This window comes from Denticeps clupeoides, chromosome 20 (assembly GCF_900700375.1).
Source record: "Denticeps clupeoides chromosome 20, fDenClu1.1, whole genome shotgun sequence".
Taxonomy (NCBI): domain Eukaryota; kingdom Metazoa; phylum Chordata; class Actinopteri; order Clupeiformes; family Denticipitidae; genus Denticeps; species Denticeps clupeoides.
The window spans coordinates 11939411-11957682 of NC_041726.1; the positions used below are offsets into that span (position 1 = coordinate 11939411).

General features: G+C 40.6%; 2 protein-coding genes across 4 annotated transcripts in view; one reads left to right on the plus strand and one right to left on the minus strand.

The window, feature by feature from the left end:
- Window positions 1-1435: 1435 nt before the first annotated feature.
- Window positions 1436-18272, minus strand: part of LOC114770097 (major histocompatibility complex class I-related gene protein-like) — a 74037-nt gene continuing 57200 nt past the window's right edge. The window contains exons 1-9 of one of the 2 annotated variants that reach the window (XM_028963744.1): window positions 10214-10408; window positions 6485-6748; window positions 4572-4844; window positions 3566-3865; window positions 2607-2705; window positions 2479-2496; window positions 2274-2387; window positions 1626-1707; window positions 1436-1556 (exon numbers count right to left, since the gene is read on the minus strand). In XM_028963744.1, coding sequence (XP_028819577.1) covers window position 1556; window positions 1626-1707; window positions 2274-2387; window positions 2479-2496; window positions 2607-2705; window positions 3566-3865; window positions 4572-4844; window positions 6485-6748; window positions 10214-10274 — 1212 coding nt within the window. In that variant the 5' untranslated portion in view covers window positions 10275-10408 and the 3' untranslated portion in view covers window positions 1436-1555. Of the gene's footprint in view, window positions 1557-1625; window positions 1708-2273; window positions 2388-2478; window positions 2497-2606; window positions 2706-3565; window positions 3866-4571; window positions 4845-6484; window positions 6749-10213; window positions 10409-18272 lie in introns of those variants that run through there. The other variant, XM_028963745.1, reaches the window with a different exon arrangement.
- LOC114770087 (tapasin-like) lies at window positions 12267-18257 on the plus strand. 2 transcript variants are annotated; one of them, XM_028963726.1, is made up of 8 exons: window positions 12267-12466; window positions 13176-13373; window positions 13718-13966; window positions 14356-14715; window positions 16233-16556; window positions 17432-17533; window positions 17795-17823; window positions 17969-18257. In XM_028963726.1, the coding sequence occupies exons 1-8, from the start codon at window positions 12403-12405 to the stop codon at window positions 17978-17980; spliced, it is 1338 nt and encodes a 445-aa protein (XP_028819559.1). In that variant the 5' UTR covers window positions 12267-12402; the 3' UTR covers window positions 17981-18257. The 2 variants fall into 2 exon arrangements, with proteins under 2 accessions (XP_028819559.1, XP_028819561.1); XM_028963728.1 differs by having other exon boundaries at window positions 12267-12406.

Here is an 18272-nt window from a genome sequence, read left to right on the forward strand (position 1 = left end):
AATGGTAGTAAGTGGGATTTGAACCCGGGTCTTCTGGTTCATAGGCGAGTGTGTTACCCACTAGGCTACTACCACAAACTACATTAAATAATATTCAGAGCTTCCCTACTAATTATTACTGCATTTTAGATTAGCAACTGCTTCTGCCTTTAACAACATAGAATAAGTTGGTCAGAGTTAAGCCATGTTTACTGGTAAAGTTAACAAGACAACACACTACACATGAAGTTTAATACCAACAGTGCAAGAATGGCGTGTAGACCAAGTAGCATTGGATATGGAACCTGGTTTATAAGGGTGATGGTGTGAGGGAAGAAGCTGTTACTGTGTCTGTTGGATCCGGTGTACAGACTTCTATACCATCTGCCAGAAGGAGCTTAAAAAGACTACGTCCAGGGTGTGAGGGGTCTATTTCCTAGATGTGGTGTCCCACTTCAAATCATGGAACATGTTGATACCCAAGAACTTTACACTTGAAAAACGTAAAGTAACCCTCAGGCAGGTCTGAACTTAAATAGTGAGTTATATGCTGATCAAAACACAAGCCCCCATGTGTGACTGTGGTTTGTTATATTAACCCTACAAATTTTAAAAAATGGCTGTTCATGCAGGTGGAACTAGAAGGACCAATGTGACTCCAAACATCATCGGTAGATGACAATAGAAAGATATTATTGTGCAAAATTTGGTACATAAATAGTTACATGTGTTACCGGAGAACCTGGCGGAAACCCACACCAACACGGGGAGAGCATGTAACACACACAGGTCCCAGAACAGCCTTCTCGCACTCTTCCCTGTGAAGATGTGCGACTTGTCCTCAGCGCTGAGACTGTGGCTGCTCCCTGCTCACAGTTCACAGGCAGCCGCCAAGAACCTGGCAGCAGAACGCAGGACCGCTGTCACTTTCCTTAAAGTACTGAAGCTTTCTTTTAGCTTGAGGAGGACAACGTTCTCAACCAAGCAACCCACCATCTAACACGTCAAGGTGAGGAGGTTAGAAAAAAAAGGACAGATTAAGACATAATGTAACGTGTTGTGGCGAGTGTCCGTGATCATTTCAAGTTTGTAATGGACAACCCCTCTCCAGGCAAGCCCCTGCATGCACACACAACATTCTGTCCCAGTTGTGTATAACACACATCAAACCCGATGATGACGTCCACTTCTGTCCTTTAGCAGTGAATTCTTACCCCTAAGGGGGGTAATTAAAGGTCCAAAGAAACACTCAGCTCAAGACCTGATAACTATACTCTCATGTGGGGTCTGTGTGTGTTGCAAAGTACTGCTGTTCAATAGACACAATCAGCTAAAATACATCACAAACCATATTAAAGTGAAAAAAAAAAACGTAAAAAAGATCTTCGTACTTTTATTGTCATTATTACAATGAAACAGTGCTGATAAACTGTTAACATCTTGAATTTTTCTTTTCTTTTTCTTTTCATTTTTACTTTTTTTACTTTTTTTAACTTTTTCCATCTTAAATGTTTTGCTTTCACTTTACTGGCAAAGAGAAGAGAGTGAACTGCAGTGTTGAACTGGATCAGTATTTCCTGTGGAAAATAGAACATCTGTGTTAAAGACTGAATCTGAACACCAGTAAATAAGTTTAAATAACTTACTATTTGTCCAGAGACACATCAGATGCTGCAGAGCTATTAGACCGCGTATCAGAGCAGATCATAGAAGAATCTGCAGTAGACCCTAGATGAACAGAAAATATTTAGATTAAAGCACAACTATACAAATTTAGACATTAACTTAAGTTACACACAAGTTATTGTCACTGCCAACACACCTCCAGTCCACCAGAGAGGGGAAGTGAGAGCGGGCAGCGCCCAGTATAAAAGCCAGGAGACCCCGAGGAGACCCTCTTGTTTGAATTTATTCCCCAGAGACGCTAGAATGCTTTACCTACGCCTGACAAAACCGTTCCTTATGACCACGACCTTTGTCTGTCCTCAACTTTGAGTTTTGCTGCCGCTCTTGATACGACGACCGCCTGACTGACTGAACCTCGTGACCGAGACCTTCGCCCGTCCCTGACCTTCAGTTTGCCCCCTTTGCTAAGACGATAATTCATGCTACCACCTTCCTGCCACTCAAGACGTCCTCCTGTCCAGCTCACGCTCCCGAACCGTCCTCAAACCCGCCGTCTTCCTGTTCTCCTCTGCCCCGGTCCACCCAGCCTCAACCCCTCGCCTCCTTCCCCGCTGCTCCCCACGGAGCCAGAGCTCCATCCCCGCCGCTCCACTCCTGTTCCCACTCACCTCCTGCCTCCATCTCACAGACCAAACGCCTCTGAAGAATGTCCGAAGCTCGTCCAGTGTCCTCTCCCAGTACGATGGCTTGTTCCGCCACTCCAAGAATGTCTGCAAGTGCGTCTGCAAATTCACACAATGACAGTTATGTTTAAATACAAGTTAAAATAAAGTCTTAATATTAAATAATTTCTGAGATGAGTGTAATACTCACGTCTGACCTTCTTGTAACCTGTATAAAAGAGAAGAGAAAGTATTTTAGTATTTTACTGATTAGTAGTTTCCCCACATGACACCATGTTTGGTGTAGAAGTTACTGATGTTGTTTGCTGCGTCTCTCACCTGATCTTCTCTTCACAACCATCACAACACCAACAACCACAGCGATGAGAACGAGAGCAGCAACCACCGACCCAGCAACGATACCTGGAACATTATTACCTGCAGTAAAAGTAAAAATCACTTTTATACTGGACTGTGTGGAATGTGTACTGGGTCAATATTAACATATACTAATAATAATAATCTTCATTGGGCCACCTGAATTTGCCAAAGTAGCAGTACTTTAAATTCAATAGTTAAGTCTGAGTCTAGGTGTCGTTTAATGTGTAGTTTGAACAGAAACAATTATACATTCTTTGAATAGTAAAATAGATTATTCAAATTCAGTTTCTTACATGTCACTTTAAGAATTCATCTATGTTTTGTGTTTTAAAAATTTGTGTTTAGACTAGTTGATGGAAATGTGTGTAATAAAACTAATAATTAAGTCAAATCAATGGTCAATAATGGAGGCATAAAAGGGGGTGAGTTTAGATCGGGGGAGCAAACTACATCCCGTTGGTCTTTTTCATTGCCGTTTCTTAGGACTTGTCCTGTAATGCCCGGCGTTCCCGGTGGTGCGTTAGGTGCAGATGGAGCTGAAGATCTTCACCCGAACCAGACAGGTTTTTACACTGACTTGCGCAGTAAATGAGCGGTCAGGTGATGCGTTTCGACCAGCGAGAAAGATGCAAAAATGGTGAGAAGGTGCAGAGTTGAAATGGACTGTCAATTAAGTTTTTGATGAACCGGGGTGTACGGAAAACTTTGACCATGTTAATAAACGGCACATTGTTGACGTGCACATTTGAAGCGCCCAGCTTCATTCTGGCTTGAATAAGAGCTTTATAATTGTGTCCTCAGCACCATACAGTGAAATGTTCTCCACCACACTTTATTATAAACTGATTCTATAAACACTTCTATCAAAGGGACTTTAAAGCAAGAAGACTGATGATTCTGTCTAGAAGCTCCTGTACCTGCACTGTTGGTCCTGATCTTCTCCTCAGTCAGGATCATGTGGATTGGGTCTCCACTCTTGTGCTCCACCACACAGGTGAACTGGTTCTTCTTCCACACATCAGGGGTCACTTTGAGTTCTGCACGTTTCTGGAAGGTTCCATCATGGTTGGGCAACGTCTCACCAACATCTACATCTTCATGCAGGTCCTGTCCATCTTTCTGCCAGCTGATCTTCAGCTTATCAGGGTAGAAACCTGTAGCGTGACAGACCACTGGAGAGGAGGAGTCTGTCTGCAGCAGAGACACCTGAGGAGGGACTAGAGACAGGAAGAGAGGAGAGGGACAGGGAGAGAATTTGGAAGAGAAACATTTTATATTCAACACTTTAATACATCTACCTGCCAGTTTACACTCCAAATACAACTGCAGCACAGTTACACATTATTATTAGATTACTTTGTGATTATTTGTCATTGGGCAATAGCAGATTTTCAGATAATTCCTCTTTTCGTTATTGTTCTTTTCTTTATTTTGTCCCTGTCTGGCAGTTGTATCTTACACATTTCTTTTGCTGTTTTGTTTTAGTTTATTTTTGATGAATATTCTTCTTTAATTCATCAATTAATGGCTTCCCCCTCTTTATGTTACAGTGTTTGTAGTCATGACTTGTAACATGAATCCCTACTGATGGTACATAGCAGTTGTTGTACCACATCGAAAAGTGGAAAAAACACAAGCGCAATATGTTGAAAATAAAGCGGTTTCAATAATGAGAACAGAAAGATGGTCTGAAAACGCAATAAAACAAAAAGAGACGTCACGCAGCATCACACACATGTAAAGCTCGACAGGGGTGTGTGGTCACGTCCCTGCTGTTAAATCCCCAATTACCCCGACACTAATAATGATGCATCTGAGAGTGATTCAGCTCCAAAACCACCACAAATAACCAAACCAGGAGCACCTCAGCATTATATCAGTCCTGCTGTGTGTTTCTCTGTGTTGTTCTGTGTGCTGCTGTACCTTTTCTCTCCAGACTGATCTTCCCGTACATCATATACTTCTTTATCCACTCAACACAATCACGTTCCAGGTAGTTCTTCCAGTAATAAGCTTCACCTCCGTTCCATTTCTGCTTGATGATTTTAGCTTGTGATGTTTCAGCAACCCAATCAGTGTTTTTCAAATCCAGTTTAATAAAATCTTCTCCATTGTAACCAAACTGACTGTATCCATCTGTAGCTCCATATTCATCATCCCACTGACAGCCGTACATCTGTTGTAAAGTATGAACTCCTGAGAAAGAGAGAGGACACATTTTGTTGTGTGCACTGTGTGCTTCACAATGACAAACTAAAGGAAATTTTCTCCACACAAGGAAGGAAGGCGCGGACCGTGGGAGAAGATTCCAGATGAATTTATTGAGAAGATCTCTGTGCGCGATGCAGGATGTTCTGAAACAATTCTGCTCTCTGTTCTTTTTTATTGTGGGAAAAAGGGTGTGGAGCCCTGGAGACCAACTCCAAATAAGACCTGGAGCTTCACCAAAACACAACATGTTTCATCTCAGATAAGAGATGAGAGGGTGGTGTCCTGGGTGGACTCAACAGGACTAGTTGTGGTTTACACACAGAGAAAACAGGACTAGTTGTGGTTTGCACAGCTGTGTCCCTGCTCACGACTGAACTTGAGATCATTTGCAAATGCAGCACAACATTGACAGTGGTGGCCTAGCGGTTAAGGAAGCGGCCCTGTAATCAGAAGGTTGCCGGTTCGAATCCCGAGCCGCCAAGTTACCACTGAGGTGCCACTAAGCAAAGCACCGTCCCCACACACTGCTCCCCGGGCGCCTGTCATGGCTGCCCACTGCTCACTCAGGGTGATGGGTTAAATGCAGAGGAAAAATTTCACTGTGTGCACCGTGTGCTGTGCTGCTGTGTATCACAAGTGACAATCACTTCACTTTCACTACTGTGCACATCGTATATTTAAATAGTAGAAGAGAGGAATGCCATATAAACATAAATAATTATTAATAAGGTAAACACTTTTCCTACAACAATCACTTCCCTTTCAGAGAGAGAATTTTAATCAGAAAAAAGATCATCATTTGTTTTCCTGTTTGATTTTTGTTTTGTAATTTTGTCACTTTCTGTTCATGAATTTACTGTAAAGAACTGGTTTATTTACATTACATAAATAACTGAAGTTTTAGGTTTATGTTTATGATTATATAAATATGTCATCAAATTCTTTACTTTGTAAATTCTGTATAATTACTTTATTATAAATAACGTGAAGATGTGGAGAGTTTACATGAACTGTTGGGGCAGTTCTGTGTGTGCATGTGTGTGTGTGTGTGTGCGTGTGTGTGTGTGTTATTCTTCAGCTGTGTGAGAAAGGAGAGCTGCAAATGCTCAACATTGGGGGAAACTAATTCTTGTCACATCAAGGAGTTTGATGCATGAGGCAGTACACGACAATGATATTTAATGAAGGTAAACACAAAGGAAACACCACTGGGGCCTAAATGTGAACAAAAGGCAACACTTGGGGTTGTCTAGACTACAGTAATAGAGCTAAATGAGTGACAAAAGAATGAAGGAAGGCAAGGACACTCATTACACAGAAATTGAGAAATCATGGTGGTAACTGGGGGACAGTGAATGAGTGTAGAATGGGTGGCTCCTGGTGGGCAAGTTCTCTGTGCTCATTATAAGAAGCAGTGAATTCCAGATCAGTTTAGTGTTTCACTGATATTACAGAGGAAATGTGCCAAATGTTAAGCAACGTTTCTAGAATTGCTGAAACTAACAAGTTTTGCCTTCACAGTTTCTACTTAATTCTGTAGAGTTATAATAGAAGCTTCATCCCTGGGCAACAAATAAAACTTCAGAGGTGTTTGGATTGAGGATGAAGGTGCTTGTTGATCTTACCTTGATCTCCAGTATGATTAAATTCAATCATGATCATTTTCAGATTCTCCTTGAATTTCCATGTAAAATCTCTGAAGCTCTTTGTCTGATCCTCCACATACTCCTCTCCCAGCTCCTTCACCCAGTCCTGCCGGATCTCAAACTGGTTGTTCTTACTGTCGAAGTATCCAGTCACTTCATCATCGAACAAATTTACACCAATAAATTCAGGAAGATCCTTTATTCCTGTAGTTGCTGTGTACAGTCCTGTCCAGGAATGAATCACTGTTGGAGAAGAAACAGGACATTTAGATTATTAAACTGTAGTAAACAAATTATTAACCCAATATAGGGTTAGTGGCATCATTGAATTGGGCTTTTACTCAGTAGAAGTAACGTATATAAAGTGGGAACTAACAGGCAGGTTCCAGGTGTTGTTAGACGGACCAATTAAACTGTTTTATACTGTTTTTATACTGTCTCAATCCTCTGCCACCATACTCGCCACTTGTATGTTTGTGTTTATGAACTGTCATATTAGCTATCGATCATTGCAAATATTTGACAATATTTGCAACAATAAATAAGGTACCTTAAGAAAAAGATCAAAGTCTGGACAGCGTTATTAAAGTGGAGGGCGTCATCACGCACCTACAGCGGCGGTACCAGCCCGTTTGGTGCCCTGGGCGAACACCCCTAAAACAGTTCCATTCATCAAGCCAATACACAGTTCCCATGAAATGTTCAGTGAAAACAGTGTTGGGCCAGACAGGTACCACTTGATACCATTTGTAATACTTCAGGATGTTTAGATGATCACCATATTCAGATTAAAAAACTTCTTTATTTCTGAAACAGATTTCCTGGATGTAAACCTCGCTGAACGTGTAAAACGGTACTGCAGCCTGCTGAGCACAATTAAGGAGCTACTTCCTGTTCTACTTTGTAAAATGGTTATTAGATGCCGCTTCAGCCAGTCAGAGAATCTTATAATCTCATAAATTCCTGAATAATCGCCATCATTAATGGATTTTGTGCTTAGATGAAAAAAAATTCTGATAAGTGTTGTCTTGTAGGATGTATCAACACTGCAGTCAAACACACAGCAAGTAAAGACAACAAGGTTGTACAGGGTGGGCCATTTATATAGAAACACCTTAGTAAAATGGGAATGGTTGGTGATATTAACGTCCTGTTTGTGGCATATTAGTATATGTGAGGGGGCAAACTTTTCAAGATGGGGGGTGACCATAGTGGCCATTTTCAAGTCGGCCATTGGATCCAATTTTTAGGAAGAGGGTCATGTGACACGTCAAATTTATTGGTAATTTCACAAGAAAAACAAAGGTGTGCATGGTTTTAACGTAACTTTATTCTCTCATGAGTTATTTACAAGTTTCTGACCACTTATAAAATGTGTTCAATGTCACCAACCATTCCCATTTTATAAAGGTGTATCCATATAAATGGCCGACCCTGTATATTGAGGATATTAAGAGGATATAAACCACTTCAACTCCATAGGTATTAAAATATACAGACAAAACAGAAGCAGGAGGAATCAAACAACTTTATATTTTTCTCAAACGAGACAAACCAACACAAATAATGATCCAAGCTTGACAAGACAGGCTGGTATAAAAAAACAAACTAACTAACTAAGGTCATCCAGTTACAGCACATTTTCTACATAATTATCATAATATCAATACTGGATTAATTAATAGCAATAGCAATACTTTTTCATTCAATATTGCAATGACAAAAAATTGACAGGATATAATATAATTGTGTTTATGATTATTAAATATATGTTTATTCCAGTAAAAATACAAGCTTGAATTCTGTTTCCTTGTTGTCACAATCCAGATCACTGCTCCTGTCTGTCCTGTTCTGTCACCTTCTTGTTTTGGAAGGGGTTCAGACCGAAGTTTCATGTTGGTCCTGTGTTATTATGTTTCCTGATTGTTTTCACCTGTGTCTGATTGTATGAAGCTGCCCAGTTTGTGTCTGTTTGCGGTTGGGTCACTGTTACTGGATGTCTCCCCCTGTCCTGTTCACCATGTTTTAAACCCCTGTCTTATGACGCCATGTGTATGCATCCTTCTTCCTCGCCATGTCCAGCCATAGTTCCAGATCTACTGCCCGCCATGTCAAACCAGCGTGACAACGCTTCTGGTTTCTGCTTGTTTGTGTTTCAGCCCCTGTGGTTAAGCGTCATTAAAAAAAATTCACTATGTCATGAAATTGCGCCCCCTGCTTATTTTCCATGGCGTGACACTTGTTTTTATCTTGTCGGTCACACCCTGAAACAGATCAGCCCTGCCAACAAGTTGCTCAATTTAAACATTATTTTTGTCATCCACTAAACATACAATTCATAAATCCAATAAGTCTTAGAAACAAAACATTTTTTAGAAATATCTTCATTTTATCTTCAAATAAAACACATCAATTCCAGTATACCAGACTGTTTTTGTGTTATGACTGTGTTATGACAGTCACATAAACAGCTGCACTATAAACAAGAGCCTCACCCTGACTGTTAATATTTTGGTGTATAATTACTATTGTGCTACACTGAGGAATCAAAACTGAAATACTGGATGTGACATCCGCAGGCTGACAGGGGGAGAATGCGCAGAGATGGGATGTACTGGGTACAATGATTTATTAACACAAAGAAAATGGAACGATGGCCAAAAACAGGGAAAACAAAGGGAACAAATAAAAACAAACCCGCAGGTAACAGGGTCCACATAAATGTTGCAGCGTTGGTCTGCTGCCCAACAGGTCCTTATAACAGGACTCCAGTCATGTACGCCTAATCAGACATGCTGATTATATACAGTAGGTTAGTGAAGAATGTAAAGACCCAAAACTACTGAAGGAACATTATTTCTAAGGAACAGGAGCAGGATATTCATTCCAAGAAAAATTCTTACATTGCATAAAATTGCTTAGAGCCACACAATTCTAAATGTGCAGAAACACATCTGCCTATTGTTAATAGTTACAGAATTGTGAACTAATCAGATTATAGTTATTATCTATTTATATGCTTCAATTGTTCAGTATTCAGTTGTCAACGCATTAGACAATAAAACAGCGGCTCCGACTCCGCCTTTAACTCCGCCCCCTCCACCAATTCTGCTCCTTCCTCTACTTTTGTTCTCGACTTTAGACCAACAGAGAACCTCGCGGAAAACCCTATTATCTTCGTGATGATTTAGAACCAATTGTTTGAAACCAGTAGCGTCACTAAAATCCGGGTAGAAGTCGGGGCTGCAGGTTCCTCCAACTACGGCCAGTCCCGCCCACTCGCTCTTGATTGGTCAGAAACTGCCCTGTCAATCAAAACCTGATTCATTTCCTCCATGTCTGTCGTTCTCCGTGAAGACACTTACTGTGTCCCCGAACAAGAGTGTCTCCAGGGGGGACTGTCCCTGTAACTACTGGTTGTAAGTCGCTCTGGTTAAGGGCGTCTGGTAAATACTGTAAATGTAGATGAACGTGATGTAGAGGAGAATCGATTCCGCATTTATTCCCCCCTTCCCCATAACCGCCCATCTTCCGTCTACTGTGTTCTCGACTTTTATAACATACTCCATTTTGTATTCTCTGTTCTGGATTTTGTCTATATGAATTATCACAAGATCGTAAAAGATTAACAACACAGGAAAGCTCCACCCATATATGAAAATCTTACCATATAACCATTTTAATAATTTAAGCAAAAAAATTACAAACCTCCTGATGCAAGCTCGCTTTTAAAGATCAGAAGATGAAAGATCAGGATGAGAAGGATCATGACTGTGACAGATTGTTCGAGATTCCTCACATCGCCCTGAAAGAATTAGATCCTCACGCTCTGCTGATGTTAGAGGAGCTGGAGGTCCCTGCGATCGTTACTGAGTATAGAACCGGTTGGTTGAGACCAGAAGTCATTTCTCGACCGAAGCTCCTCCCGCGCTCACATTGAAATGTTCCATTTCAAATGACTACGGATGAACCAAGTTTAAATAGGTTTGTGCTGGTTTAATACTGAATGTTTTACGTAGTTACACTGAAAAAACGGCTGATAAATGCTGTAAATGTAAAAAGTGAACACTGGCTAAACTTTAAAAAAACTAATTAATCTAATCATTTTGCATTGATCTAAATCCCGCTGTTACCCTGTTCATTTACCTTACAGCAATAAAATAATGCTAAAATATTAGGTGGGACAGATTACTTCAGTTTTTTTAGGTTTAGCCAGTGTTCACTTTTTTCAGTGTAAGATGAAAAAAATCCTTCACTACATGTGCACAAAATAAACAGCAGAACGCAGGATATTTAACTATATTTAAGTATACAGATCCCCCCAATAGTGCTATCTCTAAATAAATTAATACATTAATACAAATATTGTTCTAATAGTATACAGTTATAATTATATTATTATATTATTGATATCATACTATTATAACATATATAATATATAATATCAGTGCAGGAGACTGTGAAGGATCCACCTTGTGTGAAGAGGTGAGGTGAAATGCAGCCATAGAAGAAGCAGAAACATTAATTCAAACAAGACAAGCCCAGACAAATATATACCCAAGCAGCTGTTCCAAAAGCACAGACTTGTCAAGACAGGCTTATAAAATGCAAAAGTGAACAGTAAAAATAAATACTAGGTTCAATACAAGGTCATCCATTTACAGCATATTTTCTGCATATATATTATACAGTCAAAATTGTTACTGTTTTTTTATTTCATTCAATATTGCAGAAACAAAATACATCTAATTTGGACAGTTGTCCTACCTCCAGCCTCACTGCCTCGCTCCTAATCTCCCTTCTACTGATCACAGCCAGCATGAAGGACCCTGATCAGCACCGGCCAGCACCGATCCTCGTACCCCAGTAAAGTGTGCCCTAGCACCTAGTTTATACTGTTTTGTTGTACTTTCAAAAGGGAATAATTCTAGAGGCCGTCACCACACATGTTTTGTGTCTTGTGCCTTGTATACATTAATTTGGCACTTGGTTCTGAATATTCTTGCCCAGTGTGACTACAGCATTATATACATATAAGCATTATATAGGGCATCCGGCTTAAAATTTCTGTTGTGTGGAGAGACCAGACCGGTTGATCCACTGTGGCCACCCCAAACAGTGAGTATAATGTAAACACATAAAATCCTGTCTAAGGACCAGGAGCAGAATATTAATGTTAATAACGAATAGAATTGCTTAGAGCCAACCTACAGCTAGCTGAAGCATGTGCAGAAACACATTTGAGCATAGCTGTAGAGTTTTCAACCAATCAGATATAGTTCACACAATGAAAGCTAAATATAAATTTAAATGAAACACAGCACATGGTGACACAACAAAATGTGTCCTCTGCTTTCAACCCTTGGTGAGCAGTAGGCAGCCATGACAGACACCCTGGGAGCTGTGTGTGGGGATGGTACTTTACTCAGTGGCAACCCACTGCCCTGTAGAATTTAGGGACTCGAACTGAGGACATAACCAGTATGCTGCAGCAGCATATGTGTCACAGCTCCAATCAGACCTGTAACAGGGCATGTTTTTTTTTTTTATGTAATACATTTTTTAATAATCACACGGTATATAGTACACTGAACACTATGCTGTGGTCATTTTTAGTTAAAGCACGTGGAGACACACCTCATAATCATTTTCTTATAAACGCATTTACCGTGAAGAGGGGGGGAGGTTAAAGTTTCTATTTTCTAGAAATCACGTGACGCCTCACGGCCTCCGGCGTCGTCATCCGCGATCAACGCCGTGACGCGCATGCGCGCCAGAATCGAAAGTAAAAGCCAGTTATTGTGGGGAAATTACGGGGATTTTTCTTTTTTTCTGGTATATTTTTACTCTGACATTTGGTATCGCGCGCTGCACGATACCATTTCAACAGCGCAAACATGAGTGAGTTCTCGACTATTTACAAAATCTGCATTATCGCGTTTGCAGCGCTTATCCTTCATGGTGAGTAGCCGGTATTTGAATATAAACCTGCGCATTTCGAAGAAATAAATATACTATTGAGATGCAAACGTTGCCATATTCTATGTGAACATGATCTTTAAATTACATTTCTCTGGTGTCCATGCACAGAAAAGCAAATACTTGTGGAATTTATAATGCTCTTTGTTGTGCCACATGATCCATCTTTCTAAAGATGCAGATGTCAGGATCTGAGCAGCTTGTGGCAACTTGTGACAAGTGTGGGTCAGAACAGCTCCAAAATGATTGTAATTCTGGGCATCATGTGGATGTACTACATTTCGTTGCCCTGTACTTGTACATGTGTAATGACAATAAAGTTGAATCTAATCTAATGTTACTGTATGTGCCTTCACAGTGTCTAGATGGACTCAAGATTCCCCAGATCGAACATCTGTGGGAATTGTTGGTGGCATCATCATAGCATCCTTGCAGGACACAACAACAACTTAGTTTTATACATGCCTTTCAATAAATCCAGGGTCACTGTACACTGTACATAGAGATAACTATGTTTTAAAGGCCTTTGAGAGAGTATTAGATTTTAGGAAGTTGTAACTGGTTCTGATTAAGAGTGCCTGCTAAATATTCTATCAGTTCAGGGGTGAAGTGATCACAAATTTTATGCGTTTGTTTTAATTTTGTGGCTGCATGTAGAGCAGTGCTGTTACAGCCTCATTATCTCCCACAGTATCTGGAAACAGATGTCCTGACATGGAGTGCTGGTTTGTCCAGGAGAAACCAGGACGAGGAGGAGGTTTCTCGGCAGCTATGAGCCAGGAGAAGTCCATGATGTTCATCAGAACTGAGCCACACAGCGAGGAATCCAAAACCCAGCAGCACCCTCTTCCTGCAGACATTAGCCCTGCCAGAATCTACTACGTCACTGGTCAGTGCTCAGGTTTACTGTAACCAGTTTAGCTTATTATATTATACATGTATATGTTTTTACCTGCTAGGCCACCGCTGCCCCCAGATAAGTTTATATAAATCACTACTGAAGTGAGACAGTGTATGATGCTGTGAAAGTTTAATTATGAAAGTCCAGAGAACAGAAAATAGGCACAGTGGCCAAAACCAGCTCCACATTCCAGTCCGGAGATTCCTGTTGTCTATGGCATTATCCCAATTTCCTGATTGTCTAGTCTGTGTCGGGACATTTTATGTCTGTATGTGCTTGTTATGAGTAAAATCCCCTTTCTCATGCCCTGTGTTTGTTCTCCTGTCATCTAGACCCTGCTGGTTCCTTCTGCCAGCTCCCCCTCCACAGACCTAAGGGCAGCGTGAAGAAGCCCCAGTGTGAGATCAACCCTTTCAGCCCACAGCCCTCCATTGTCCCGTGGGCCAGAGCCCTGACTGATACGGCCCAGAGCCCCATCTACCTGCAAGCAGAGTGGTTGTCTGTGTCTGCACAGGGCCTCGATGGAAAGCTGGTGTTGTCCAATGTGATGCGGGCTCCCTCAGGATCCCAGGAGCCAAGTGGTAAATCATGCTGCTGTACCCACAGAAAATAACTTATACTAAAATGCCTGTTTTCATAGCTGAGCATACATTAGAATCTTGCTAATTTGTTAAATTATACAAAATAAAACAATATTTTTCATTCCACATTTAGGATAAATAGTATTTTTTTTATTTAAATCCCCTTTTCTATGTTCATTGTAAATTTTGATATTAGAACATCACGTTATTTGGAAACAAGTTTATGAAAACACACAGGAATATCACAGCGCATAAATAATATGTTTTAAATAAATTATGTTTTTACTTGTTTCCCAACTTTAGTGTCTGGTGTCAATAAATGCTAAGTTCTTATTTATTTTCTCTACGCCCTTTGCAGGGCCTCACTTGTCATTTGTTCTTTCACACAGTGATCCTCAGTATAATCAGCAAAACTGCTGGAGTCCGGTCCAGACTGGGCGAGCGAGTGATGCTGGATTGTGGTTTCTGGGTGGATCCATCCTCTCCCCTCTTTGGGGTGGGCTTCTCTGTGGAGTGGCGTTATCAGTTCCGGGGTGAGGGACGTCTGGTCCTTGCCTACGATGCCAAAAATGACCGTTTTGCTGACACCACTGAAATGGGCGCCGAGCTGGATTTGGATGCCCTGTACAAGACAGGAAATGCATCAATGGTCCTTGAGGAAGCCCAGGTCCGCCATTCAGGAACCTACATCTGCACAGTGTACCTGCCTAACGTACTGGCCCAGGTGACGATGGACCTGGACATAGTGGGTGAGGACGTATACGTACAGAAAAATGTACAGTTACTAGAACCGCTAGTACTTCATGGTAGTGTGAGAGAGGGATCAATGCCTTATTATTCAGTGTTATATAAGATGCCAGGTGAAGCTGTGTCAGGGGTCACCATCCCCGGTCACACGTTTCGAGATTCTTACCACGACCCATCTCTTTATGTTAATAAGGTGGGACAACAGTTTGTGTATCCAGCAGGTTGCTCCCGCTATAGATATTATATCACCCCCATGGTATCTCCAGTTTCACACAAAAAGTAAGGTCAGCTAAAATAAGTGCACTTATCTGTCTTACCCGAGGTCGGAGGGAGAGGAACAAAAAAAAAGGACAGTTTAATGAAACGCAAAAATTCTGAAGGGAAAAGGGGGGACCTTCTCTGTCTCGGAGTGAAATAAAGTATGCTGGCACCACCTTCTGCGGTTGCACTCGCTACACCAGGGCTGATCCCCATCCGTGCCGAGAGGACCTGGGGAGGGAAGGTGAGGCGGTAACCACAACCAGGAAGTGTGAGAGAAGCCACGCCAAGTGCACATTACAGTATCGGGACTTACCAGAGTGCCTGCGGCTGTAAACGACATGACACGCAGACACAGACACTGACCCTAATACTCAGTGTTGTGGGGGGTGGAGATGTTATTAGGTTTTTTTGTTTAAATTCACATGAGTGCCTCAAAATATTTTAAATATCATGCCATTCTATGTGTACTTCCATTCTGATTATTACAGCATTCACATTTTTAGATTAGGCAAGTGCTTTCACCCTGAACAAAGGGTGTAGCCACGTGGCTGTTTGTGTGAGAGAAGGGTGGTAGTAGCCTTGTGGGTAACACGCTGTGGGTAGTAGCCTTGTGGGTAACAGAAGACCCAGGTTCAAATCCCGCTGACTACCATTGTGTCCCTGAGCAAGACACTTAACCCTAAGTTGCTCCAGGGGGGACTGTCCCTGTAACTACTGATTGTAAGTCGCTCTGGATAAGGGCGTCTGATAAATGCTGTAAATGGTAAATGTAAATGTCTCTCAAGCAACATAGTACAATATACAGTACAATACAATATATACAGTACAGTACAATATACAGTACAATACAGTACAATATCCAATGACTGTTTAACAGTTGAAAATGTGTCACACTTAAGATCAGGCAAGAGGCAGATTATAGTTAATCTATAAAAATATAATATTATAACAGTAGTATTATGACATTCTAAATCTCTTCAATGCTGGCAGACATAAAAAAAACATTTTATGGGCAGAAATGGAGAATAAAACATAAAGATCATGTTCATTATATGTTTAGAACAGACTACTTATACACAGTTAGGAAGTAAGGAAATTAATAAATGAGTAATGGCAATTACTTAATTACTGTGTGACAGTGTCTGTAATTTTGAAGGCTACAAAATTAAATTAATTAAATTAATAGACTGTATGGCTATTAAATGAGTGAAATATTTATGCCAACTATATTTATTTTTTTCTCTCTTTTTTTCTTCAGAGCCCCCATCCCTCTCCGTGTTCCCCAACCCGCTCCCTCTTGTTGTGCCTGGCCAGTCTGTGTCTGTGCAGTGTGAGGCGTCAGGATTCTTCCCTCTCACTCTGGATCTGTCCTGGGAGTTTGTGGGATTCGATGGTAAATCCTTGTCCCTGGGCCAGGGCAGTGTGACAGGCCATCGTCAGGCATCTGATGGAACCATTAGCCAGAGCACCCAACTGGAGCTGAATTTGGCCAGGCTGGACCTTGGACGTGGAGGAGAGGTCACCTGTGTGGCTGTTCATGCAGGTGGAACTAGAAGGACCAATGTGACTCTAAACATCATCGGTAGGTGACAATAGAAATACACATGATGGAGAACTCATGATCTGGCCCATCCCGTAGTTTCTGTGCACAGCGTTCCTGCAGTCATTAAACACCTGGAAAAGTCATGGAATTTGAAAAGAAAATTTTCCAGACCTTAAAAGTTTGGAATACGAAATAAACATATAAAGTCGAGGAAAAGTAGTTGAAGTCTGATTGACACGTGAATGTATAACGAAGAACATAGTTCCCGGAAGACTGTACAAGAAAAGTTTCTACATTTACAACTACAATGTTTAAAACTAGCACAGGTCTGTAGTGTCTTTGCAGGGGAGATAATGTGATCAAGAAGGCGGTTCACCCAGGGCGAGGCTGCCCACTGCTCACCAAGGGTGATGGTTAAAAGCAGAGGACACATTTCACTGTGTCACCATGTGCTGTGCTGCAGTGTTTCACAATGACAATCACTTCACTTTCACTTTATGTAGTGAACCACGTCCTGTGGTGCTGCGTGCGTTACTTCAATATTCCAGCACATCCACAGTCTTCTGTCTCCTTCTAAAAGCCATGTAAATTTAAATGTAAATGTCTATTTGTTTCTGGAGTAATTTACTCTGGCTCTGGCTGTGTGAACGTGGGGGAAGAAACACTTCTTTTCAGGGTTGTCATAAATTTTATTCAATGTAGTTTCAATGTAGTTTGATTTTTTGTGCTTTTTTTTTCACATTTGCACAGAAATTTTAGAGAACATATGGTCTTGAAAATTTGCCTTAGAATAATTGAAAAGTCATGAAAATTATTTTGTAAAAATGTGTAAGAAGCCTGTGTGCATTTGAATCCAAATATTTTATTTAGTTAATATAGTTATAATAATGTTTTACTTTTTGTTAATCTAACAGGAGTAAGTGCTCCCTCTATTGAGGACTCTATGGCGATGGTTGCTGTGGCTTTGGTGCTTTATGGTCTGATTAAAATAATTTCTTGGACTTTCACTTCATCAGGTATACCAACCATTTACATTTGAAACCTACTTATTTGAAAGCCTGCTATTAATGTTATATATTTAGCTTTGACTCATATGCATACTTCATGGGGTGAGGACCAGGTGAAAGCTTTTCAGTATGTGTTTTAAATTACCGATTATAATTCTGGCCATTATTGAGATCATGCACCCAGCTTGTCCTCACCCCTCTGTTCATAATTACAGTTTCTGCAATTCTGTGGACAGCTGCATTATTATGTTCACTTCTTTTTTGGTGCAGGTACTACTGATTTGGACAGAAATGAGAAGGTACATTTCTCTTTATGCTGTTGTATCACTTCTGTCTGGGAAAGGGATTTATTGGCAATATAATTCCATAATGAATCATTTTAAATTTTGCAACCACCAGTCTGTCGACATGTTCTTACCTGCTTCTCTGGTTTCTCATTTTCAGAAAGAAAACTGAACAGGAGGACCATAATAGAAAGAGCTGTGTAATATTAATGTATTTTAATGCACTCAAGTGTATAAAGTCAGGAATATATTGGAAAAACAACTTTTTTGTACTTTAATTTGTTTCTGGAGAAACTATTGTTCTGTGTTTTTTTTTATCTATGAAGGCACTACTGTTTAAATTTGAGCGATTTTGTTTAATTTTCTTGATTTTTGTTATGTGTTTAAATGTTCATAAAACATAAAATGTTCATAAAATTAAATAAAAAAATAGTCTTTATTCCTTATTACAAAGCAGTCAGATG

What these genes read in the sequence shown, in the direction of transcription:
- LOC114770087 (XM_028963726.1), top strand. Translation starts at nt 12,403, where the DNA reads ATGAGTGAGTTCTCGACTATTTACAAAATCTGCATTATCGCGTTTGCA. An exon ending in TGCAGCGCTTATCCTTCATG is followed by an intron (nt 12,467 to 13,175) that starts GTGAGTAGCCGG and finishes TATCTCCCACAG; the next exon opens with TATCTGGAAACAGATGTCCT. An exon ending in TGTGACTCTAAACATCATCG is followed by an intron (nt 16,557 to 17,431) that starts GTAGGTGACAAT and finishes TTAATCTAACAG; the next exon opens with GAGTAAGTGCTCCCTCTATT.